At 42.5% G+C, this 26,226-nt stretch overlaps 2 protein-coding genes across 2 annotated transcripts in view; both read right to left on the bottom strand.

Moving 5' to 3' along the window:
• LOC121872000 (serine protease Hayan-like) overlaps positions 1 to 14,392 on the bottom strand; it is a 28,669-nt gene extending 14,277 nt beyond the window's left edge. Inside the window, exons 1-4 of the mRNA XM_042374625.1 lie at positions 14,312 to 14,392; positions 4,765 to 4,901; positions 3,630 to 3,788; positions 1,492 to 1,817 (exon numbers count right to left, since the gene is read on the bottom strand). Of these exons, the coding sequence (XP_042230559.1) occupies positions 1,492 to 1,817; positions 3,630 to 3,788; positions 4,765 to 4,837 (558 nt within the window). The 5' untranslated portion in view covers positions 4,838 to 4,901; positions 14,312 to 14,392. The remainder of the gene's footprint in view (positions 1 to 1,491; positions 1,818 to 3,629; positions 3,789 to 4,764; positions 4,902 to 14,311) is intronic.
• A 5,744-nt stretch (positions 14,393 to 20,136) lies between these two features.
• LOC121871990 (coagulation factor IX-like) lies at positions 20,137 to 25,326 on the bottom strand (the record flags this gene model as incomplete). The annotated part of the gene is given in 6 exon segments (XM_042374613.1): positions 20,137 to 21,479; positions 21,585 to 21,757; positions 22,785 to 22,939; positions 24,244 to 24,351; positions 24,773 to 24,896; positions 25,305 to 25,326. Coding segments are annotated over 6 exon segments (762 nt in total), but the record flags the coding sequence as incomplete, so codon positions are not given.
• Positions 25,327 to 26,226: the final 900 nt, after the last annotated feature.

Genomic DNA, 26,226 nt, shown 5'->3' with positions numbered 1-26,226 from the left:
GTGTGTGTGTGTAGTGGTGTGTGTGTGTGTATGTGTGTGTGTGTGTGTGTGTGTGTGTGTGTGTGTGTGTGTGTGTGTGTGTGTATGTGTGTGTGTGTGTGTGTGTGTGTGTGTGTGTGTGTTATTCCTGGTGCCGAGACACCTCATAATGTATGCATGGTTGTTTGGAGGAGACAAAGAAACAGACGGACGCCAAGACGCTATTTTAATTCAGCCCTTAGCATAGTATACCTAAACATATGGCAATAATACTATAGGACATAACATAACTAATAGTAGGTTATGAGACTGGGCTGTAGGTCTGCAGATATAACGTTACAGATCGGCTCACTATCCCAGGACTCAGTGATGGGAAGGACGAACACCCAACGACTGCTCGACTAAAGTCTTCCGTAAAGGAGGACTTATTATACAGGCAGACAGGCAGACAGACAGACAGGCAGAATGACAGACAGAAAACAGTTATTTCTCTTTCCATTTACCCAATTCCTCATCTGTCTATCCATCTATCGACCTGTCCAATCATCCGTCATCTTTTCGTCTACCTGTTCATCCATTCTTTATCAGTCGCTTTAACAATCACTTTACTAGTCACTTTACTAGTCACTTTACTAGTTACTTTACTAGTTACTTTACTAGTTACTTTACCTGTCACTTTACTAGTTACTTTACTAGTTACTTTACGAGTTACTTTACTAGTCACTTTAACACTTACTTTACCTGTCACTTTACTAGTTACTTTACCAGTCTCTTTACTAGTCACTTTACTAGTTACTTTACTAGTTACTTTAATAGTTACTTTACTAGTTACTTTAATAGTTACTTTACTAGTTACTTTACCAGTCACTTTATTAGTTACTATACTGGTCACTTTACTAGTTAATTTACTTGTTACTTTTTATCATCCATTCCTTCACTCTTCAGTATGTTATTGCTGATTTTATACCATAAATCATCATCATCATCACCATCATCATCATCATCATCACCATCATCATCATCATCATCATCATCATCATCATCATCATCATCATCATCATCATCATCATCATCATCAATCATCATCATCATCCTCCATCATCATCATCATCATCACCATCATCATCATCATCATCATCATCATCATCATCATCATCATCATCATCACCATCATCATCATCATCATCATCATCATCATCATCACCATCATCACCATCATCATCATCACCATCATCACCATCATCATCATCATCATCATCACCATCATCATCATCATCATCATCATCATCATCATCATCATCATCATCATCATCATCATCATCATCATCATCACCATCATCATCATCATCATCATCATCATCATCATCATCATCATCATCATCATCATCATCATCATACCATCATCATCATCATCATCATCATCATCATCATCATCATCATCATCATCATCATCATCACTATATCCAGTATGTATCATTGTCATCTTTTATATATAAATTATTGTAACATTACTTGATTGCCTGTGGTAATGCTGACCTCCTCCCTGCTGATACTAGGCTGCTCAGTGGTGTTGCTAGGATGCTCAGTGGTGTTGCTAGGATGCTCAGTGGTGTTGCTAGGATGCTCAGTGGTGTTGCTAGGATGCTCAGTGGTGTTGCTAGGCTGCTCAGTGGTGTTGCTAGGCTGCTCAGTGGTGTTGCTAGGATGCTCAGTGGTGTTGCTAGGATGCTCAGTGGTGTTGCTAGGATGCTCAGTGGTGTTGCTAGGATTTTCAGTGGCGTTGCTAGGTTCCTCCCTGATGTTGCTAGGGTCAGTGGCATTGATCCCTAATCCACACTCTGTAACAGCGTCAATAAATATATTTACCTGTATAAATGTCATATATTTTGCACAAAAGATAACATAGTTAATTTGAGAAAATTTTTATCTAAAATTTGTATGTCTAATGCAAAAATATGATGTTTATATTCAAAATGATCACCAAATTATAAGAATTCCAGCAATGTAAATTATATTCTGGCCGGGTAATTTGTATGAATTTTATGAGCTAAAACAGGCAGTCAGGCAGGGTGGGGCAAATCTAAAAATAGCGTCTCGAGCCGGACACTCACCGCGTATATGTGGAAAAAATCCGTGTTAAGTGAAAGTTCAGCTCTGGCGAGGCACCGCGTATATGATAAAACGCGTTAAGTGAAACCGCGTTACAGGAATACTGTACTAGAAATTCAATCGCTAAACCACACACACACACACACACACACACACACACACACACACACACACAGTCAATTAATATGTCTCCTACTTCAGCGCAACTTTTCCTTCCACCAACTTCTGTGTTAACATCACTCATTATAATCAGACATTCATTATACTTTACGGTGTCTTTTACTTTCTTAAAAATATCATATCAAATTTTTTAAAACTTCATTCTCACTATCATGTGTTGGTGAATAAACCTGCATCTTTACCAAGTCCCACTGCAATCTTTTCATTTCCCTACAAACATTTGCATGTATTCCAGCCTCATATAATGTCCTAGCATTCCATGTTCCTGTTTTGATTTTGGTTTTGTGGTTGTTCATTGATAAACTTCCTGGAGTTGTGTTTTATGTCCAAGGCTTTTGTTTTCTTGGGACAGTACTTGCTAGCTCACGGCCGCACACATGGCACACTGCCCGCAAATACAGGAGGCAATGTGGCTGGTTGGACCAACAGGTGACGATGATCCGCCAGGAACACCCGATAATAGTTTATTGTGTCTGTCTATGGTTGTTCAAGGGCAAGAGATAAAATTAATGAGAATGGATGACCCAATATTTCTTGCTCCTTAATTAATAGAGAGTAGAAAAGATTGGGAATTAACCATGGGGCGTAGAGTGCACTCATACCACAGACTGGTGAAGACCCGTCCATCACCGTGGTCGGGCAGATGGCCGAAGGACATTTGGCCTTCGGACTTTTCACCGACGAACATTAGACCGAACTGACATTGAGCCAACAGATATTTGGCCGAACGGACAATTAGCAGAACGGACATTTGGGCGAGGTTAGGTTAGGTTAGTTTAGGTTAGGTTAGGCCATATGGCCCTTTTATTTTTGTTTTATTTTTGTTTCTTCTTTGCAATATATTTGCTTTTTAAAACACAGGATATTTATGAACATTTCGTTTTATACAGCATTTTCTATAAAGTAATTACATTACAATGAATAACTTTTGTCCTTTAGTAAATGTGCAAAAAATAATTTTCTATTATGCAAATGTATCACATTACAATTATGTTATCTTGTTATCCTGTGCTACATAAAACAAATACATTGTAAAGAAGAAAAAAATAAAAAAATAAAAATGCCATATGTCCATTCGCCCAAATGTCCGTTCTGCTAATTGTCCGTTCGGTCTATTGTCCGTTTGGCCAAATGTCTGTTGGCCAAATGTCCGTCGGTGAAATGTCCGTCGGCCAAACGTCTGTCGGCCAAATGATCGGGAGCCTCCATCACACGAAAAAATTAAACACTCAACGAAATCTTTCTTTGCTAGGCTGTGTGTGTGTGTGTGTATGTGTGTGTGTGTGTGTGTGTGTGTGTGTGTGTGTGTGTGTGTGTGTGAAATTGATGTATTAATTTTTGGGGCATACATAAGCACTCACCAAAATTAGGCTTGGCTATGGTAGGCGGCGGAGGACCACTGTGACAGAAGAAACACGACACTGGACAGTTGTTGATCATACTCGACCTGCGTGTGTTACAGTCGCCTCGCTCAGCCATCCTTGTACACATCGATGACCTGTCCACACACTGAGAAACATCTGCCACATAACACGACTTGGTTAGGAGAAAGAGAAAAACTTTGTGTACACTTAAAATAAAATGTTTTTAAATAAAAGCAAATATGGGTACATACATACATACATATAATCAACACCTCACCCCGCCAGGATTCGAACCCACGATCTTATAATTGTGACAGGGGAATGCTACCATTTGAGGTTCACGGCACCATAAGCTCGTTGAACAGGCTTTGTGTGAAATATAACAGAGTCTAGGACTGCTTTTAGTGTCCTGGTGGCCCAGAGGTAGCGTTCCCCGGTCACAATTATAAGATCGTGGAATCGAATCCTGGCTGGGTGAGGTATTGATTATATGTAGAAGTCCGCGTGCTTTATTGGGCTGATGAAATACATACATACATATATACATACACACATACAATACATACATATGGGAGTATATGTCATGATGGAACAATATATTCGCTGATTAATCTTTAAATGTTACTTTTTCTTTTTATTTCTACAATTTAATGGAAATTATTGGTATATGGTATGAAACTATTCAATTATTGTTGATGATCGTCTATGACCAGTCAAGAGCTTCCTGCCGACTCTACTGGCATGCATAGTCATTCATCCTACACAACAAAGGCCTGAGATATGTTATACTACAGTGTCCTCCTTCATCAAGAACGCTGAAACGGGTTGATTCATTATTTCTCAATAATTATTACACTCTTGAATACCCTTTCACTTTCTTTATCTTATTTTCATCTGTGTATTATTTGTTGCATCCTGTTCGCCCTGTATATTGCTCTCAACCACGTTATTTATATTTCCTGTAACATCTCTCTCTCTCCCTCTCTCTCTCTCTCTCTCTCTCTTTCTCTCTCTCTCTCTCTCTCTCTCTCTATCTCTTGTTGTCTTTCCACCTTTCTTTCTCACGGTCTTTAGCTTTTCAGTTCAACCAGGTAGAGAGACTTTATTAATCTACAAAACAGACTTTACTCACCTGTTTGGGCCAGTGTGGTCGAACAGCACCCGACCACAACCAACAACCACACCACCATGACAACAGGCGCCATCTTCCACCAGGACCACCAAGGTAGAAACTTGGGTGATGACCTGAGCGCTGGGTGACTTACTGGGCTGGTTGATAAGATGGACATAATTGGAGTTAAACTTAAACGTAAAAATAAATGAATGGAAATTATTTATAATTATTTGTGTAACTTTTGGTTCACCCGGGGACTAGCCTCCACCTTAGTGATAATTACACATACAAAAATAGTTCCTCGCATGATATTAGCTGGGAATATAATTAGCACAAAATCCAGTATATAATAGGAACAATTTTCTCAATGGCCACAATGAGAACGATGTGACCACAATGCAGTAATTTTGTCTCCAACAATATAATATTATACAGTAACCTGTTAACACCAGTAACAAGAAAGTAAATAATTGTTATCAGTAATAATACTACAACGATAAACAAAGTATTGTAATAATATAGATGGTGGAAATAATAACATCAGTAATATTATTAACGATAGAAATAATGTCATACTAAAATTAATAAGAACAGTGCAATATGAAATAAACTCTTTACTTCCATGATTTACTACGAAGAAGTTAATCTACAGATGAAAGTGAATCCGTTGTTGTGCCTCCGAACAGGTGAAGCATTGGACCACGTCCAACAGCCACTATTAGTGGAGCGGCATAACTACAATTTTCACAACAATTGTGCGTTTAATGATGAAAGCACCAAATTTGGCACAGAGATGGAGTAATGGTATATGAACATTTTCAGATATGGAACAACTCGATACTGGATTTGAGTGGCCGCTATAAATCAGGGGCGGATCCAGGAAAAAAATTCAGATTTCACCACGTTGCTGTCTTAGTCCTGTGAGACCGTCTAATACTGCGAAGCATAGGGAAATAATAGGCTATAGGAAGAAAGAAAAGGTCAAACCCCAGTAATCACCTTGGACCAACCATTGTTTGCAATAGCCAAACAGATTCAGTGGAATTGGCCCGAAAATTATGGCGAAGAGAAATTTATTATGATTCTGGGCGGTCTCCACATTGAAATGGCGGCTCTGAGGATGGCAGGCAGTTGGTTGCAGGGTAGCGGGTGGGCAGAAACCCTGGTGCAAGCCGATATTGCCAGCCCAGGAACTGGGAACTCTTTCCTAAAGGCTGCTCACGTCACACGCACCAGGCGAGGCCATCAGATAACAGCAGCAACCCTGAACATCCTACAGCACAAGGCTTATGGCAAATACACTGAAGATGCCCAAAGTGATGGTCATGAGCCCCTAGAGTTTGGTGTCTGGTGTCAGCAAGGGGCTGAATGTTGTCCCCAGTTTCAGTACTGGGCAACCACCCTCAACCTAGAGCTAGTATCTTTATGTTTGTTAGATCACTACGAGAATCAAACTTCTCGCTATACATGGATGCTCTGGCTGAACTGTGTCAGTGGTTCTTCGCCTTGGATCATACTCATTATTCTTGATGGGTTCCAGTCCACCTGAAGGACATGACAGAGCTCTCGGACAAGCATCCTGATGTGGCTGCAAAGTTTCAAGCTGGACATTTCACAGCAAAAAAAACAGCCCGCCGTTTTTCTGCAATGGCACTAGACCAGGCCCATGAGCAGAACAATGCCTGCATCAAAGGTGATGGTGGTGCAGTCGGTTTGACTCGAAACCCAAGTGCACTTTGACGGTGGATGGTCGCAGGTCCAGAAGTAGCACGGGTCATTGCTGAATTTGAATCATCGCAGAAAGCTGAGCAAACCAAGGCTAACTTCCACCATCATGAGCAAACCAACACGACACAGGACAAGTTTCTTCAGGGTGTGAAAGCACTTACACTTGTCATGGAAGAAATGGGAAACCCATTTGAAGAAAAATGTGCTGACCTAATGGTTCTTCATACAAAGGAAATCTTATGTCCAGAAGCCGTGAAGAGTGTGCAAAATGTTGTCAAGCTTGGACGAGAACAATTCCATTCATATGTAAGAGAACGCCTTGAAGACAAGTCTAAGTCTATTGGTGACACTATTAAGCTCTACAAGCTAACACTATTCACTTCTATGAAATCCAAGTCTCCAACTAGGAGTAAGCAGTAACTAGCCTTCGCAAAAGACGACTGTGGACTCTTCTCCAGGCTCTACATAGCCTGTCAAACAAGAGAGGGTGATTTGGACGAATTCTTCAAGCATGAAAACCGGGCCAATCCACCAGCACTCTCCAGTAATGGGAAACTCCGCTTCAGCAAGAAGGCCGACTTACTCACACCCCTTGAACAGCTTGCTGACAGGATCAATGACGCTCCACATGTCACCTCATCTATACTCGATGGACCTGCCGTTGTGGAAATGTTCAAGCCAGGAGGCAGTAGGACATTTCAAGAATACAGCACAGTTGTATCCATTCCCTATATTGAATCACAGCTCGAATATCGATCTCGACTTGACCTGGTATGGGATTGCTACCTGAAATCTGGGAGCCTAAAAGCAACAGTAAGATGTAACCGTGGCAAGGGCATTCCAAGACGCGTCACTGCCTCTGGTCCTCTACCTAGCAACTGGCAAAACTTTCTCCGCAACAGTGACAACAAAGAGAAACTCTTCAGTTTCCTGTCAGAACAGGTTATGCAGTTGGTTGTCAAAGAAAGTAAACAGCTGGTTGTCACAGACAAGAAACAGGTACTCACTGTTCCACCCCGGAAGGACATTGCCAACTTGGCACCATGCAACCACGAAGAGGCCGACACTAGGATGATGGTTCATGCAGCTGATGCCTTGGAATGTGGTCATCGGCGAATACTCATTCGTACCGTCGATACAGATGTTGTCATCCTTGCAGTTGATCTAGCGAAAGAACGGAGTGAGGTACTAGATGAACTATGGCTTACTTTTGGCACAGGAAAGAATCGATGTTACATAGCAGCACATCAGATTGCAAAGGCCCTGGGACCTGAGAAGTCGAGAGCTCTTCCAGTGTTTTACGCAATAACGGGCTGCGACACGGTATCTGTCTTTGCAGGTCATAGCAAGAAGGCAGCCTGGGCCACATGGAATGCATATCCGGAAGTGACAACCGCCTTCCTCAGTCTGGCTTCCACCCCAAGTGAGCTGCCTGATGGTGTCCTGTCGACACTGGCGAGATTCATCGTGCTACTCTATGACCGTACGAGCACATGCTGTGACGTGAACGTGCTGAGAAAGAAACTGTTTTCAAGAAAATCAAGATCACTGGAGGATCTCCCACCAACACGAGCAGCTCTGGAGCAGCACATAAAGAGAGCTGCTTATCAGGCTGGACATATCTGGGGACAGGCCGCAATAGCGTTTGTCAGTCTGCCATCACCATGTGACTGGGGTTGGATGAAGTCGGGTGATGAGCTGGAACCACTCTGGACCACACTCTCTGAAGTGTCAAAGTCATGCCACGAGCTAATCTCTTGCGGTTGCAGAAAACACTGCGGTGGCAAGTGTAGGTGCAAAAAAGCTGCACTTAAATGCACTGGACTTTGTGCATGTGAAGGTGACTGTTTAGGCCAAATATCTACAGAGATTCGGCCTCAATAGCCGAATGTTCAGAATTTCTTTTTTAAGTTTTGGGAGTTCGGAAAATTTGTATTTTAATTTTCCAGTGTAATGCTTTTACTTGTCTTTTTCATTGTAATAAACTTCGAAAACTATCACAAATGATTTTCGTAACCTGGATTATGTATATTGATGCATTGGAATGAAATATGCAACCGTAAAAACAGAAATACATAGTTTAGCGCATCCTGAACGGCGGCCATCTTGAAATTCAATATGGCGCCCACAGAGGTTAAGTTTCTAGTGGTTCCATATCTGAAAATATTCACCATGTATTACTCTATATCTGTGCCACAGTTAATGCTTTCATCATAAAATGCACAATTGTTTGGCTATGCCGCTGTACTATATGGTACTGCTGGCTTTTCCGGGTAAGCAGAACATTTCAGCATAGTTCTGAAGGGAGGAAGTCTTTCTAAATAAGTTCCTCGATGTGGATTCACAACCAATCATAGCATGTAAGAATAATAAGAGTGATGTAAGTTCTGCGCCAATGTTATCCTGTAGATGACCGATGTCATAAACTTTGTTCTTGACATATGCTTTATATGATGGGAAGTAGAGGCCCTTGTTGTCTGCATCAACGCAATGGTGTACAAGGATCAAGAGGTCGGTGTCCTTACCAACCAAAGTTGTTGAATGTGCACGGGAATGATCTACTGCTGCCTCACCTATCTCAACATCACCATCACCTACTGCTTTCATTACTTCACAGTCCATTTTCATGAGCTGATCAGCAATCAGGTCGACCATACGCTCTTTACTGCAATCCCCTGAAAGGAACTGCTCTTTTGTCCCGAGAATTCCGACTCAGAAGTGAAGTTCACAATCGGGCATAGAATTTGACCGCCTCCTTGGTGTGTATTCTCCTTTACTGTAGAATATCATCTATGTCATATAAATGCTGTTTTGTGTGTGTAAATGAAGGAGTGCATGTGTCTATTTTGTAAATCAACCTTGATTTTGCAGCCTTTTTCTTTTGGCAACATTTCACCATAACAACATTGGCTATGACGTCAACGATGTCAAATGACGTCGTCTATGTCAACAAAATGGTATCATTAAGTATTTGAGTCATAATGTGTCCATGTGTCAACAGTTCTGTCAAATTTCCTCCTGTTTAATTGTCTGAATTGGATTGATATGAACAACACTTGAAAACAAGGTGCCGACTTTTAGTATAACATTCTTCAGGACTTGTAGTTCTATTAACAAAAGTAAGCAAGCGAACAAGCTTGTACAATAACAGCAGACAATGAACTAAGAGTGTCTTCATAGGCATCCCTCACAGTCACCTAGAAGTAGTAGTGAATTGTAGCTCAGGAGTACTCTGAGCCTACTCAGCTACGCCCAAGGCACGTGTCCGCGCATGAGGCAATCTCTTGGAAATTCGTTCAAATGCCCGGAATAGAGAATTATCTCGGTATTTCTCAGAATGATCACAAAAAAATTCCTTTTAATGGAAAGTTTTGGGACAGAAGATTCTGGCCAATGGGGTGAATACTGAATCTGTTCAGAAAATTGGTCGTTCCTCCCTCGGTGGCGGTTAGTGCACCGACTCTGGCTGTATTGGTCTGTTCTTGTCACGTGTTTGCAAGAAACCCTTAGTGTTTGTCTTCGCCTCTTCATAATTTTTCCATGCTCTTCTTATATCTTTCCTGACCCTTCTGGTTAATTCATTAAAATATCTTTGAAGGTAAAACACCAGGGGCGGAATCGCCGCCCTCCGGGCGGCTCTTTTGCTAGGCCACGGTAGGATGCCACCCTCCGGGAGGCGCCACATTGTCTCACTGTAGTGCATTAAGGCAGACCACATTTTTTATTTTGCCATTAGCAGCAAGTATGTACAGATTTTTGCCAGTTCCCACTCTGGAGCATCCAACATAGAACTGTCCATGAGAGAAGCAAGGAAACACCAGGTTTAGGCCGACCATCTTTAGGGACTGTCCCTGGCTTTTGTAGATGGTCATGGCAAAGCTCACTTTAACCGGGAACTGAAGTCGCTTGAACTCAAATGGCAGGTCAGTGGTGATGAGAGGTATCCTTGGTATAAAAACGTCCTCTCCTTTAGCTTTTCCTGTCAGTATTGTAGCTTCCAGTACATGTGGCATCATGTTCTTCACCACCAGTCTTGTGCCATTGCAGAGGATTGGTGGTTCAAGATTTCTTAGGAGCATTATAGGAGTTCCAATCGTGAGAGTGAGGTGGTGAGGAGGCATTCCAGCGGGCTCCAAAGAATTAAGGAATTCTGCAGGGTACTGGACTGCTTGGTCCTGGTTGATTACTGTATCAACAGATTTGAATGAGGTCTCACTGCCTGGAAGCTGTCTGAGTAGAGTCATGTTGATTTCAGCCACTGTTTCATTATTTGGTGCCAGAATTGCGCGTTACGCAGCCACTTGTGATCCTTGTAGTGGTGGATAATGTTTGGGTAGACCATGTTAGTGAGCTCAGTTGAGGACTTTACAACATTTCCACATCCTTGAGGAATGATTATTTGTCCTTCTGAATCAACAGGGAAAGTTCCATTCCCAATCTGTAGTAGAAGGTTTGCAAACCGTTCAGCATCCTGATCTCCTTGTAGATGTACTCTCATGTTTGTGGATAGGGTGAATGTCTGAACACTTCTCCAAAGGTATGATGCCTTGAGGCACGCATTCAGTTCATCAGCTGGAGTGCTTCGAGGAATGACAGGTAGGGTCTGGCGAAAGTCTCCAGCAATGACCATTGTAATGCCACCCATGAGCTGGTCATTTTCTCGTATGTCTTGCAAGGTCCTGTCCAATGCGTCAAATGCTAACTTGTGAGACATAGTGCATTCATCCCAGACTATGAGGCTGCATTTTTCTGAGAGTTTTGCCTTTGCCGATCCTTTTTTGATGTTGCACACTGGATTCTCATTGTGAGCGAGGTTGAGTGGCAGTTTAAAAGTTGAGTGTGCAGTACGCCCTCCTTCTAGTAGTGTTGCAGCAATGCCTGAGGATGCCACAGCAAGAACAATTTTCCCCTGATGACGTACTTTGGCCAACAGAAGGTTGATTAGGAATGTTTTTCCTGTCCCGCCAGGTGCATCGAGAAAGATCATACCTCCCTGCTCCGCTTGTATCGCTTGCAAGATCTGTTCGTAAGCATTTGCTTCATCAGGCACCAGGAGAGGTCCATTTTCTTCAAGAAAATTCACCAGAACTTCAACTGAGTAGTCTGTCTCTCTGAGCAACTCCCTGTTTGCAACTACTGGTTCTTCTCGGTTTGGGGAAAGCAATCCAAAATCAGTCAGGTTTTTTTCCACATAGCTCCATCACTTTGTCTTCCAGCATGATCAGCGCCCTGTTGAACATGTCATCCATGAACTCAATCTCTTGACCAGGATGTTCTCTTCTTGCTTGATGAAGCAGATCCTCTGAAAGACTTTCTTTGTGGTTTTTCCAGAGCTGGTAGTACTGGTGTTGTAGTGAACGTGTAGTAGTATATATAAGGATAAAATTACCTATAATACGTGGGATGTGATACGACTTTTCAACCTCTGTGTGGTTTATCGGGTCGGGTCGGGATGGGTGTGTCGGATCGGGTTGGTTGGAGTTTTTTTGAGATCCCCACATGACACTGGCTATCCATGCCAAGTCTGGTCCGGGCGGCTCATTCGCTAGGCCACGGTAGGACGTCACCCTCCGGGAGGCTCCACATTGTCTCACTGTTCAGTCCCCAAAACTTGTTCTTCCATCATTAGTTCATTAACGGTGTATGTAAGTTCCACTACAACGGTACAGCAAAGTATATTTTTTTAGCATTAAACTGTTATTATTTTATTGTCTAATCATCACTACATATAACACCATCCATCATCACTACAGATCGGTAAAGTAGTTTCCGAGATTCTCGTGCGGACATACAAACAAACAAACAAACAAACACAGACATACTTCTTTGTTTTATATATATATATATATATATATATATATATATATATATATATATATATATATATATATATATATATATATATATATATATATAAATATATATATATCAATCAGTGTAGGTGCGCATGATCCAGGTATATGCTGATAACCACATAGGAAACAAGAAACACAAAGCTCCCAAGCGCTTTCGTGTAATTCACATCTTCAGGGGTGAGTACAGACTAAGGAGTAATACCTGACAAGGCTGATATATACAGTAGAGGAGAGTGAGATCAAGTCCCTAGGGGACAGCAGGTGTCCACAATGTTCCGGCCATAAGGCAGTAGCCTTACTAATCTTCTTAATAAAAAAATAAAAAAATGACCATGCAATGTCTAAGCACAGCAGCTTTCGTAGTCAGGTTTTAGGGTAAGATGACCCAACCTTCCCACCTGGTTACAAATCTTCTTAATCACAAAATTATCCAGTTTGTACATACCATTACTCAAATTCATGTTGCCAGATTCGGTATGTTTAATGAGAGTGGATTCTATAATGTTCCTACTGACAATTAAATTACAAGCCTTCTCAAGTATTTCTCCTTAGTCTGTACTCACCCCTGAAGATGTGAATTACACGAAAGCGCTTGGGAACTTCGTGTTTTCTTGTTTCTTTGTGGTTATCAGACATTTAATTTTCTTGTAACCATTATGAAGATAACAATAGGTGTAGAATATGTTTCTAAATAAATTGTGTGCGGTGGAGGAGACTTCAGACTTCTGTCCACTGCTTTTATTAAAATGGAAAAATGTTGGTAACACTTGAGGTGCCAATACAACATTTCATATTCCTTCGTCACAGGCAACAACGGGAGCTTTCTTCTGATCTAGCCAGGACTTGACTGTATGTAGAAGTCCGCTACTAATGAGATGTATATGTAACCTCGCTGTTTAGCTGGATTTGGTAAAATTCTACTCCAACCACATAGTTGGCATGGGCAATCCCCAGTGGAGGTTCACGGCGCTGATGGTAGCACGATTGAACAAGCTTTGTGTCAAATATAACAATGTCTAGGAATACTTTTGTTGTCCTTGGGGCGCGGTGGTAGCGGTCCCTGGTCACACGCAAGGATTCGAACCCACGGCCCACGAGCCTATGACTGTGACCGGGGAACGCTACCTACTGGACCACCAGGATACTAAAAGCAGTACTAGAATTTGTTATATTTCACACAAAGCCTGTTCAACGAGCTTATGGCACCGTGAACCTCTAATGGGGACTACCCATTATCCACGTGAGTGGTCAGGTAACGTTTTACCAAATCCGGCTTCAATCACGAGGATCCATATATATTTCATTAGCCCAATAAAGCAAGTGACTTCTATATACAATCAACACCTCAACGGCGATTCGACCGACCCCACGAGCCTATAACTGTGACCGGGAACGCTAACCACTGGATCACCAGGATACAAAAGCAGTCCGACTTTGTTATCACACAAGCCTGCAACGCATGGCACCGTGAACCTCTAATGGGGACTACCAGTATCCGTAGGTGATCAGAGTAACGTTTACCAAATCTGGCTGAATCAGCGAGGATCATATATATTTCATTAGCGGTCACAGTCATGGGCTCGTGGGCCGTGGGTACGAATCCTGGCGGTTGAGGTGTTGATTGTATGTAGAAGTCCACTTGCTTTATTGTGCTAATGAAATATATATGGATCCTCGTGTTTCAGCCAGATTTGGTAAAAACGTTACTCTGACCACCTCAGTGATACGGGTAGTCCCATTCGAGGAGTTCACCATGCCATAAGCTCGTTGAACAGGCTTTGTGTGAATATATAACAAACTCTAGTACTGCTTTTAGTATCCTGGTGGTCTAGTAGGTAGCGTTCCCCAGTCAAAGTCATGGGCTCGTGGGCCGGGGTTCGAATCCTGGTGGGTTGAGGTGTTGATTGTATGTAGAAGTTTGCGTGCTTTATTAGGCTAAAAATATATATATATATATATATATAAAATTAAAAGAGGAGTACCTGTGTGAAGAGACAGCTATGCCCACCTTCCTTGGCGTCTTAGTCAACACTGACCCCACCAACACTACCTCGTCTTCAGGGAGTGCCTTCCACAATGCATCGTTCGTTCACCATAACACCGCTCTAGGAAATGTTTTCGAGTGCTTAGTTCTCGATGATTGAATTATCCTATAAATATATATTCAATATACACATGATTTCAGGAAATACAAATTTCTTGCGGTGAATTTATCGCGGAATATCTCAAGGACAACTTTCTTGAAGATTCATTTGCTTATAGTTTGCCTTAAATGAGTTTGTTTACGATACAGTTTGAAACTTCTTTCTCGTCTTTGTTGGACACCTGCAACTATGTTCGTTCTTTTATTGTTTCCTTTTCGTATATGTGATATTGTACTGTGTTCCATAATTAACAACAGGATACTTACTGAATCTTGTACTATGTATTCCATAATCGTGGTATCTACTGTATGGTACAGTAGTTACTGATTTTTGCACCTTACTGTACGCAGTGCTGCAAGTAAATCATATGGAATGAGAATTTAACATATGTTTCGAGGACTACACAGTGTTGATTGTCGCACACCATACTCTGGGGGTATCACAACATTCTTTGGGTGTATTACACATGCTATGGATGGGGACATAATGTGGGTGTGATACATTTATATTGGTGTAACACATATCTTATGGGTGTAGTAACCTATTTTTTATTGTAGTGCAAATATTATTGGTGTAGTGTACATGTCATTGGTGTAGTTACTGTAGTACGTATGCTATGGGACTGGGTTTAGTATACGTGCCATGGGGCATAGTACGTATGTTGAAGGTGTAGTACACATGCTGTAGGTGTAGTGCACGTACAAACATGAATATTTGTATGGATACGATGGCTTACAGGCAGAGTGATACAGACAGGCAGACATACAGAATACTGAGATAATGATATATAATTATACAGACATAGATGAATATAAAGATAAACCGGTGAAAAGACATAATAACTTAGTTATCATACAAATAGACAGACATTCTGACATACGTACAGACATACAATTTAATGATATACAAATATACGGACATTATGAATTACAGGCTTAAAGATATTATAGATAAATAAAGAAATAAACTAAGACAGAGACAAACATACAGACAGTCAGACATACAAACAGACAGACGGGCAGAATCAGATACAGAACCAAACGGGAAAACAGAGACAGACTGACAGACTTACAGACAAAAACAAAGAGGAAGAACTAAAAGAGATCATTCAACAACCCTTCCTGTTTACCTTGAAGGAATACTGAATGTCTGCCTACTACTCTCCTCTCTCTCTCTCTCTCTCTTACCACCTACCATATATAATATTTTAGATGATAATTTTGTGCTGTTTCAAAGTTATCAAATATTAGATAACACTCCTCGTGCACCACATACCATCTCCTCTCTTGGTGCACCATACACTATCCACTACCCGTGCACTATACTGTGTCTCTTGCCCTTTGGCACCACTCTCACAGGGCTCCACTCTTCCTCAACAACTCTTAAGGGGCCGCACTCTTAAAGGGCTCCATGTTTATAGGGCCCCACTCTTTGTGGGCCCCACTCCAATTGGGCCCCACTCTTATAGGGCCCCACTCTCTTATAGGCCCCACCCTTACAGGGCGCAAACTGTTACAGGGCCCCACTCTTACAAGGCCACTCTTATAGGGCCCCACTCTTACTTGGCTCCCTCTTTAGGACCCCACTCTTATAGGCCCCACTCTTACTTGGCACTCTTACAGGGCCCACTCTTATAGGGCCCCCACTCTTATAGGGCCCCACTCTTGCTTGTCACTCTTACAGGGCCCCACTCTTATAGGGCCCCATTCCTGGGCCCCACTCTTATAGGGCCCCACTCTTATAGGGCTGTACTCTTACAATGCCCTCTCTTATAGAGCCCCCTCTTACTTGGCTCCAATCTAAAAGGCCCCACTCTTATAGGGCCTCATATAGGGCCCCACTCTTATTCAGCCCCCCACCTATTGGGCCACACTCTTATAGGGCCTCACTCTTACAAGGCCCCACTCTATAGGTCCCCCACTCCTACAGGGAGCCACTCTTACAGGGCCCCACTATTACAAGGCCCCAGTCTTATAGGGCCCCCTCACTCTTACTTAGCTTCACTCTTACAGGGCCCCACTCTTACAGGCCCCACTCTTGTGGGCCCCCACTCCTACAGGGCCCCACTCTTATAGGTCCCCACTCTTACAGGGCGCAACTCTTATAGGGCTCCCACTCCCACAGGGCCCCACTCTTATAGGTCCCCACACTTACAGGGCGCCACTCTTACCGGGCCCCACTCTTACAAGGCCCCACTAATAGTGCCCCACTTTTACTTAGCCCCTCCTACAGGGCCCCACTCTTACAGGCGCCACTCTTAGAGGGTGCCATTCTTACAAAATGCTCCAATCTTACCAGGGCCCCACTCTTACAGGGCCCCACTCTACAGGGCACCACTCTTACAGGGCCCCACTCTTACAGGGCCCCACTCTTGCAGGGCCCCCACTCTTACAGGGCACCACTCTTACAGGGGCCCCCACTCTTACAGGGCACCACTCTTACAGAGCACCACTCTTAGGGGGCCCCACTCTTATAGGCCACCACTCTTACAGGGCCCCACTCTTAGGGCGCCACTCTTACAGGGCCCCATTCTTGCGGGGCCCCACTCCTACAGGGCACCACTCTTACAGGGAGCCACTCTTACGGGCGCCACTCTTACAGGGAACCCATACAGGGCCCCACTCTTATAGGCCACCACTCTTACAGGCCCCAATCTTTGAGGCGCCACTCTTACAGGGCCCCACTCTTACAGGGCCCCACTCTTAGGAGCGCCCCTCTTAAGAACCCCACTCTTACAGGGCACCACTCTTACAGGGCCCCACTCCTAGAGGGCACCACTCTTGCAGGGGCCCCACTCTTGAACCACTCTTAGAGGACCCAATCTTACAGGGCCCCCAATCCTAGAGGACACCACTCTTAGGGCCCCACCCTTAGAGGGCACCACTCTTACAGGGCCCCACTCTTAGAGGGCACCACTCTTAGAGGACCCAATCTTACAGGGCCCCAATCCTAGAGGACACCACTCTTACAGGGCCCCACACTTACAGGGCCCCACTCCTATAGGCCACCAGTCTTACAGGGCCCCACGCCTAGGGGCCCCTCCTACAGTGCCCCATTCTTACAGGGCCCCACTCTTACAGGGCCCCACTCTTACAGGGCGCCCACTCTTACAGGGCACCACTCTTAGAGGTCGCCACTCTTACAGGGCCCCACTCTTACAGGCCCCACTCTTACAGGGCACCACTCTTAGAGGTCGCCACTCTTACAGGGCCCCACTCTTACAGGGCCCCACTCTTACAGGGTCCCACTCTTACAGGGCGCCAATCTTAGATGGGGCCACTCTTACAGGGCCCCACTCTTCCAGGGCACCACTCTTACAGGGCCCCACTCCTATATGGCCCCACTCTTCCAGGGCCCCACTCTTACATGGCACCACTCCTACAGGGTACCACTCTTACAGGGCCCCACTCTTCCAGGGCCCCACTGTTCCAGGGCCCCACTCTTACATGGCACCACTTCTACAGGGTACCATTCTTACAGGGCCCCACCCTTACCGGGCCCCACCCATTCCTTAAAGGTGATAACGTTAATAACACACTATTCTATAACGTCACACATCTTACGAGTTTCCCATTAGAACTGAGACCCATTACAACTGAGGTCTATTACAACAGGGACCCATTAGAACTGATCCCCTTTATTACTGAGACCCATTAGAACTAAGACCCATTAGGACTGGTATTTGCACTATCCATCGATTGATTGGCCAGATCTGTACTAACGATGTGTATTATTGAAGTGTAAAGCATGGTCACTGTTGTAGGGAGTTGGCAGCTACCAATCAGGGAGGTACTACCGCCTGGGAAGATATTGGAAGCATAATGTATTGTCTCATGGTAGACCCTGCTGCCATATGGCATCACAGAGATTGTGATCAAGTCCCAGGTTGCTCATCTGTCTTTCTGTCTCATTTACACACAATTGCAGGGTCTCAATTGTTTGTCTTACTTTGACAACGCAACATAGCGCCTGTACATACGTAGAGTATATAGTTTCTCACTCGCAATTTATGTTTTTATTTTATTTTTGTAGTTATTTATTATTATTATTATTATTATTATTATTATTATTATTATTATTATTATTATTATTATTATTATTATTATTATTATTATTATTATTATTATTATTATTATTAATATTATTATTATTATTTTTATTATTATTATTACTATTATTATTATTATTATATTTTCGCCCCCCAGGCCCTGATGTGAGTCAGTGATCTGTGCCTGGGTGGGTTATCCTCCCCCCCCCCAAAAAAAAAATAATAATAATCACAGGGAGTCAGTAGGTAACAAGAAACTTTGTTTTATGTTTATTGAGGATCAATCACTCAGACACTTGACACAGTCTTGTGAATATTAATGACACAGAGAATAAAGTTAATCCAAAAAGAAACACAAATATTGTTATAATTTTACACTAATAAACATTCGCATTATTTTACGTAAATTATGTAATGAGACAAAACTCACCAGAAGAGGATATTACATATAGGTAGAATATTTATAGTAGGAGGATGTAAAGACAGGAAGTTTGGTAGCGTGTCTCGAGGGTGTGGGGGGGTGACTACGTATATTAACACAGGCTCAGTACAAGTGTAGTATATAAAACACTGTCATGGTTTTGGGTGAATCGGTGGTAGTATGAGTGGATTATATTATATAACGATAATAATATGTCGTATTTCTTATTTCTTACCGTAGAGTTCGATACCTTCACACTGGTTACTTACAGGAGATTATGGCGTATCTACGTAGAAGTTCACTCCACCACTCGACCTTCCATGATTTATACTTGATAAATGATGATTTAATGAATTCCATTAATCTCCAACATCTATCTCAGTTATTGGTTATACTTTGTCATAACCAATCAGTCATTTCCTTTAGTAATAATAAGATAGGATCACAGATACGGGTAGATAATTGCACTTACATTTATTTGTCAAGCTTCCATACAATGATTTACAATTTGCATGGATTCACTCACGTTCACGCTGTAATAAAATTAATCTTCTAAAAGAGAATTTTCAACTTGGGGACACATGTGATTACTCTACTATGGGTATGACCTAACAGAGCCTTAATTCTTCAAGTGATAAATTTACTGTCAGCCTGGATTGCTTTTGTTGCAACCAGGCTTCCGCACAAGAACTTCTTTCCACGGGCCATAACAACAAAAAGTACTCTTGGGTTACCACACATAGTCTCGCGTCACTGACAGTCACTGTAGACGGTTGTCGCGGCAAGGAGAACTGGTAAGCGTGACTTGATTAACCACTTAGGTGCAATAGACCAGCCTGGATTGCTTTTGTCGCAACCAGGCTTCCACACGTGATATTTCCACGGGGATAACAACCTAGGTTAACACACTTAATCTCGTGTCACCGACGGTCCACAGGACGGAGTGGCGGTGGAGGACCCTGTGTGGTGTGGTGTCCCGCTCCCTTTCAAGAGGGAGAGAGTCAAGACGACTTCTTAACTAAGCCATGGTCGTAGGGATACTGGTTAAAATGAGGTTTTTGGGTGTGAAGCGATGAACAGTACAACACTGTTTCACTGCCCACCCCCTAAAGGCTGGCTAACATACACTAATGGAAAATACATGTCCCAGTTATGCCTCGCCGGGCGTCTTATCTCTAGTAAAACAAACTTTGGAGTTGGTTGCGTGGGTAAGCCTAACGCAACCCATGACAAACACAACTGCGTGTTACAGCTTTATTTTACTAGTTGCATAGGGGGAATTAATGGGGGGGATTCGTACACAGGGTATGATAGACTATGATATGTTCGTTTAACTTCACAAGTTGAATGGGCACTTCACTAAGTCGATCTTTAGGAGGTCCAGGATCACTGCACTTCTACCACCTACACAGCCAGTACATATGGTTATACATTGAACTGACAGCACTCTGTCGATGGACCCGGCTGAAACCTCGTTGCCTTTAGCGACGGACTTCTTTGATGAGCGGGACAGGGGACGTGGTTGCTGGCCCTCCTTGGTTATCAGACTCTGGCGTGTGAGAGGAGCTCCAGCCCCTATATATTGGAGGAGCCGGAGGGTGACTTCTCCTACTTAAGTGGGTGTGTCTTGACCGGGTTGTTGGGTTGGGTAACAGGGGTGCTGGCTGATTAGCTGGTCCTTGATCTCCCTTGGGTCAGGTCTGGACAGCTGTTTGCCCAGGTGTGGTCATGTCGCAGGACAATAGTGCTTTGTAATTATTACCGCCCGGGTGGGTCTTGGCCAGGTGTGGTTTCCTTAACACGGTTATATCGTAGGGTTACGCAAGTACTTCGGCCGGGGTCAGGTCTTGACCTGAGGTGTACCACGCGGTCTGTACTGTACTTGCTGTTATATGTGATGTAATTCTGGGCTGTAAGCTTTGGTCTGATAGTCAATCATTACAATAAATTCATGAACATCTTACAGATTATATTAAGATGAAATATAAAATTCTAAAACTATTAACTTATAAACTTGTTAAAGGTGACATATACGTCTACTGAGATAATGACACTGAACATGACACATAACATCTTGACACCGTGTCACCATAATGAATATAATATCAATGTGCCATCTTATATTGAAGATAAGAACGGCAGGATAAGTTAGGCTCTTTTAGGATAGGTTATATGCGAATGGTTAAGGCCTGGTTTAGGTATTTAAACCGGCTTGGTAAGATTGGATCTGGTTTGGTTATTTTCTGTTAAGGTAATGGGGAGAGGATATGTCTCGTTAGCGCGTGTAGTGATAGTCTAGGGTAGATGTACAGGGTTTAAGTCCGGTTAAGGAAGTTGAGGATATATGAAGTAGGTTTTTAGTTGATGTTGCCAAAGATTTCCTTGTCTATAAACGTGATATGATGTGCGAGGTTGACGAAGAGGTCAGGGAGGATAGAGGCACCCCCTCCCCGGCATGCCACACCTGAACCCACCATCCCCACCAGGAAGCGTCGGCCATCAGCGACATCCAGGAACAGCGGCCCGCCAGAGTCACCCTAGTGAGAGAGGATCATAGCCATCATCCTGGACCACCAAATAATAGACGACTACATCTACTTATTTTCTCTCTAACAAACACCAGAACAAAACAAGAGACTCACCTCACAAGCACTTCTCTCAGGGTGATTGGCACACATAATGTCTCGTCCTTGTAGTAAGTCAGGGTACACGACACGCAGTTGTGGCTCATGATGTTCTCTCCTGTAGATGTTCTCACACTCTGCAGAATCTAAGATACGAAGCTCAGCCTCCTGCAACATTGATGACTGGTGCGCTGTAACAGTACATCACCTAAATCTTAACTCTGGTGTACATAACTCAAAACCCTTATTATTTGCTCCACTAGTTCGTATTTTTTTATCATCAAGTCAACGCTAATATCACATACAAATTGTATTTTTTTTCGATAAGTTTCGGGCTTAATTTCCTTATTATGATTCTATATCTTTTTATTCTTTGTAAAAATAAATTCTATACACCTTTATAATATTAACAACTACAAGACACAAAGAGGAAAACAATAGATTCAGAACAAATCCCAAGTGCTAGAGATATCTGGTAGTAACTCACAGGTTTATGGGTGACTCATACTTGTGGGGTAACTCACAGGTGTTGGGGTAACTCACAGGTGTTGGGGTAACTCACAGGTGTTGTGGTAACTCACAGGTGTTGGGGTAACTCACAGGTGTTGTGGTAACTCACAGGTGTTGGGGTAACTCACCGGTGTTGGGGTAACTCACAGGTGTTGGGGTAGCTCACAGGTTTTGTGGTAACTCACAGGTGTTGTGGTAACTCACAGGTAATGGGTAACTCACAGGTGTTGTGGTAACTCACAGGTGTTAGGGTAACTCACAGGTGTTGGGGTAACTCACAGGTGTTGGGGTAACTCACAGGTGTTGTGGTAACTCACAGGTGTTGGGGTAACTCACAGGTGTTGTGGGTAACTCACAGGTGTTGTGGTAACTCACAGGTGTTGGGGTAACTCACCGGTGTTGGGGTAACTCACAGGTGTTGGGGTAGCTCACAGGTTTTGTGGTAACTCACAGGTGTTGTGGTAACTCACAGGTAATGGGTAACTCACAGGTGTTGTGGTAACTCACAGGTGTTAGGGTAACTCACAGGTGTTGGGGTAACTCACAGGTGTTGGGGTAACTCACAGGTGTTGAGGTAACTCACTGATGTTAGGGTAACTCATAGGTTTTTGTGTAACTCACACTTGTTGGGTAACTCACAGGTGTTGGAGTAGCTCACAAGAGTAAAGAAAAGCTCTCACATAACTCAGCATTATTTAGGAAACTCACTTGCATTGGCAAGGCCGAAGCCAGAGCCGGTGACGATGGTGTTCGGGGCAGGTGTTTGGTCTGACACACAGTACGGGAAGATCAGGTCGTTGAAGATGATCTTGTCCACTGTCTTCAACAGCGCTATGTCGTTGTACTGGATATGGGAGTCTGGTCTGAAGACACAGAGGAGTTAAGACTCGCTGAGAACATTTATTAGCTGAAGTACAGAATTAATGCAGATAAATGTGTACGGAGAACTAAGATTTTGTTGACGAAACTGAACTAATTGTAATTCTAGTATTAACTTTTCTTGTTCTAATTGTTCTCTGTCTTCTTCTTTTAATTTAAACTGATATTCCTCCGCTATTTCTCTTAATTTAAAGATCTCGTGTTGGTGTTGAAGCTCATGTTGCTTAAGTTTGAACTCATGTTCCAAAGCTGGTAGTGAAGATGAGACCTTCATCATCATCTACGTCGTCTGTGTGTCTACGAGAGTCAGGTCTGGTGGCCACTGCCCCTCAATCGTGTGAACAGTTCGTGCTGGTCACCTGAGCCTGGTTTACCTCTAATATGAACGGTGGAAGTAACTCTTAACTAAGTAGTTCATTCAAAACTAAATGTTTTTTTTTTACTAGCAGAGCTTCTGTACTCAGTCGCATAATGATGCGATAATAATCTCCACTGATCTTCAGTAATACGTATATCCTGTAATTTTTCAGCAGATGAGTTTACTATGAAAGCTTTTATGTCAAAATTCTCTATTTCAAATAATTAAAACATCAAGTCAATAGATCCAACAAAGAGATTTTAAAGTTAAAAAGAATTAATTCCTCCTGTTACGATTTCTGAATTCGTAGTAAAGTTACAAACAATGAAACTAGGTAAGCTGAGTTGTGACAAGACCTCGGTTCTACTCCAGGTAAAAACTAATACCTAAAGAACAACCGTGTTTAGCAAGAAAATTTACGGACATATTCAAAGGTCTCCCGAACAGACTAACTATTCTGTCACGTATTACAAAACATCTAGTTAACATTTTAAAATTTATTCAGAACTTCCAAGGAATATTCAGTCTATCGGTTATATAAGATATAAGATGTTAATTAGAAGGTTCACTCACGACCAAATTAATAGTATGTTTCAGTGAATGTATTACGAAAGGGGGTTAGTTAAACATGCACCATGGATAGGTCGTCATGACAAGACGTCAGCCCTCCTATACCACACACCACAAGTATTGCACAAAATAATTTTAAGTAAGAAATGGCAAATATAGTGAATAGTCACACAAATAAGATCATTAAAGTTGCCTGGTGCTTGGCCAGTAGTGATTGTTTTGCCAGCGTCTTGAACTCAAGATGGCGGCGCATGGGCTGGCTGGTTTCAGCCTGACCTGTGCCTATCACTGCCAGTGCTGCCTCCAGTCATAAACCTATCATAAGACTGGTTAACCTCGCATTACATAAGATACACTCACTCATAACCAGGATGGACAATGATTTCCTCGATCTCGTAGTCAACAGGCATAGAGTTGTTCTCGTTCTCCGACCCGAAATCCAGTTCCCCGAGCCTGACTGATTCGAAGCTGTGTACGAAAAACAATATACAGTATTAATATCCATTAAACACGGCCCGGTGCCTAGATATGCAATGAAGAAGGACTGCATTATCGAAGCTTCTACTTATTATATTTTTAGTACATATCATCAGACAACGAACTTTGTGTTATAATAATAATGGTTGCCCCTCGTGTAACAAAGATGGCCGGCCGCAAGACGACCTAGGCGTGAATTTGTTTAAGGTGTAGAAGCTGTCGTCAACACAACAACCACACCCTGAGATAACGAGTTGCATGACTCCGTGTCAAGAAATAGTCCGGGAAGACCGGACAACTCGCCAACTGCTCCAGCTAACCATCACCCTGGAACACGATCCACAAATTGATTAAAATCCAGGTCCCCAATTACTGCTGGGTAGACAGAAACAAATGGCGTAAAGAAACTTGCCTAAAACGGTAGACACAGTGGGCGGCTGTCACGATGTAGCGGTCCGAGATGGGTGAAGCACCACAGATAATATCCTCAACACCAAGTTCTTCACCGTTTAGTGGCGCCGTTGTGTTGAAATCTCCTATGAACAACAGTGTTTATTATTCACTTTCACCGAGATCCATCCCTCACATCCTTATTCACTTCGTAACATAACATAACATAAGGATAACCCCCCCCCCCAGGTAACGCTAGGGTGCATAATCATCAGGTAAAATAAGCTTGGGTGTCTAATTATCACATGATCTAAATAGCCTTTCATTTATTCCCAGTTTCTCTGTGATTCAGTTCATTATTTATCCTCTCATCCACTGTCACACCCACATAAGACGCTCCACTACCTCTCTGGGTGTTGCCTGTTGTAGTGCTTCCAATAAACATTACCTGGATGTTGTAGTATTTCCAGTATATAAACATTACCTGGATGTTGTAGTGTTTAGTATATAAACATTACCTGGATGTTGTAGTATTTCCAGTATATAAACATTACCTGGTATCACCATCTCCGGGTCCTGTAACCGAAAAAAAAATATTGTTGAGATGTTAATAGATGAGACAGACAGACAGACAGAGATAGATAGATAGATAGATAGATAGATAGATAGATAGATAGATAGGTAGATAGATTGATTGACAGATAGATAGATAGATAGCTAGATAGATAGATAGAGAGATGAATTTAAAACATTATTCTGAACATAGAGAATGACCTTAGAACTATTTGGTGTCCCTCTAACTGGGCGAAGTTCAGTTATCTTCAATGGACATAACGGATTATTCTACTTGATATAGATATTAGTGAAAATATTAAATGTAAAACATATTTTCTTTACGCCTAATAATAAAATAACAATTCATTTGCAATATTTAAAACCAAATTTATAATGATTGTGGGAAGAACCAGACCAGCTTCTGCAGCCCGCGGATGCATACTACAAAATATTAAAAAATCTTCTTAAATAATTAAAGAACTTTGATAATGATGAAAGAAATGTCCTTTAGAAAATATATAAACGACAGAAGTAAGTATGCAAGCCTTATCTGTCCGTTACACAATGGTACGGTGGGTGCAAGTGGAAACAGGCAAATGTAGTACCCATATTCAAAGAGGGAGACAGAGCATCAGCGTCAAATTACCGGCCGATCAGTTTGACGTCAGTAATGGGGAAATTTCTTGAATCAATTATAGCAGATAACATCCGATCGCATCTAGAGAAAAGCAAATTAATCTACGACTCTCAACATGGGTTTACAAAGGGAAAATTTTGTCAAATAATCTGCTGACGTTTTTTAGGAAAGTCTTCGAGGTAGTAGATAATGACGAAAATTATGATGTTATTTACTTAGACTTTAGCAAAGCATTTGACAGAGTACCGCATCAGAGGCTTCTGAGAAAAGTTAAGGCTCATGGT

The sequence above is a fragment of the Homarus americanus genome, unplaced genomic scaffold (genome assembly GCF_018991925.1).
Source record: "Homarus americanus isolate GMGI-L3 unplaced genomic scaffold, GMGI_Hamer_2.0 scaffold43186, whole genome shotgun sequence".
NCBI lineage: Eukaryota > Metazoa > Arthropoda > Malacostraca > Decapoda > Nephropidae > Homarus > Homarus americanus.
Note: the sequence above shows the minus strand (reverse complement) of the source record. Positions and strands in the feature narration are given on the sequence as shown.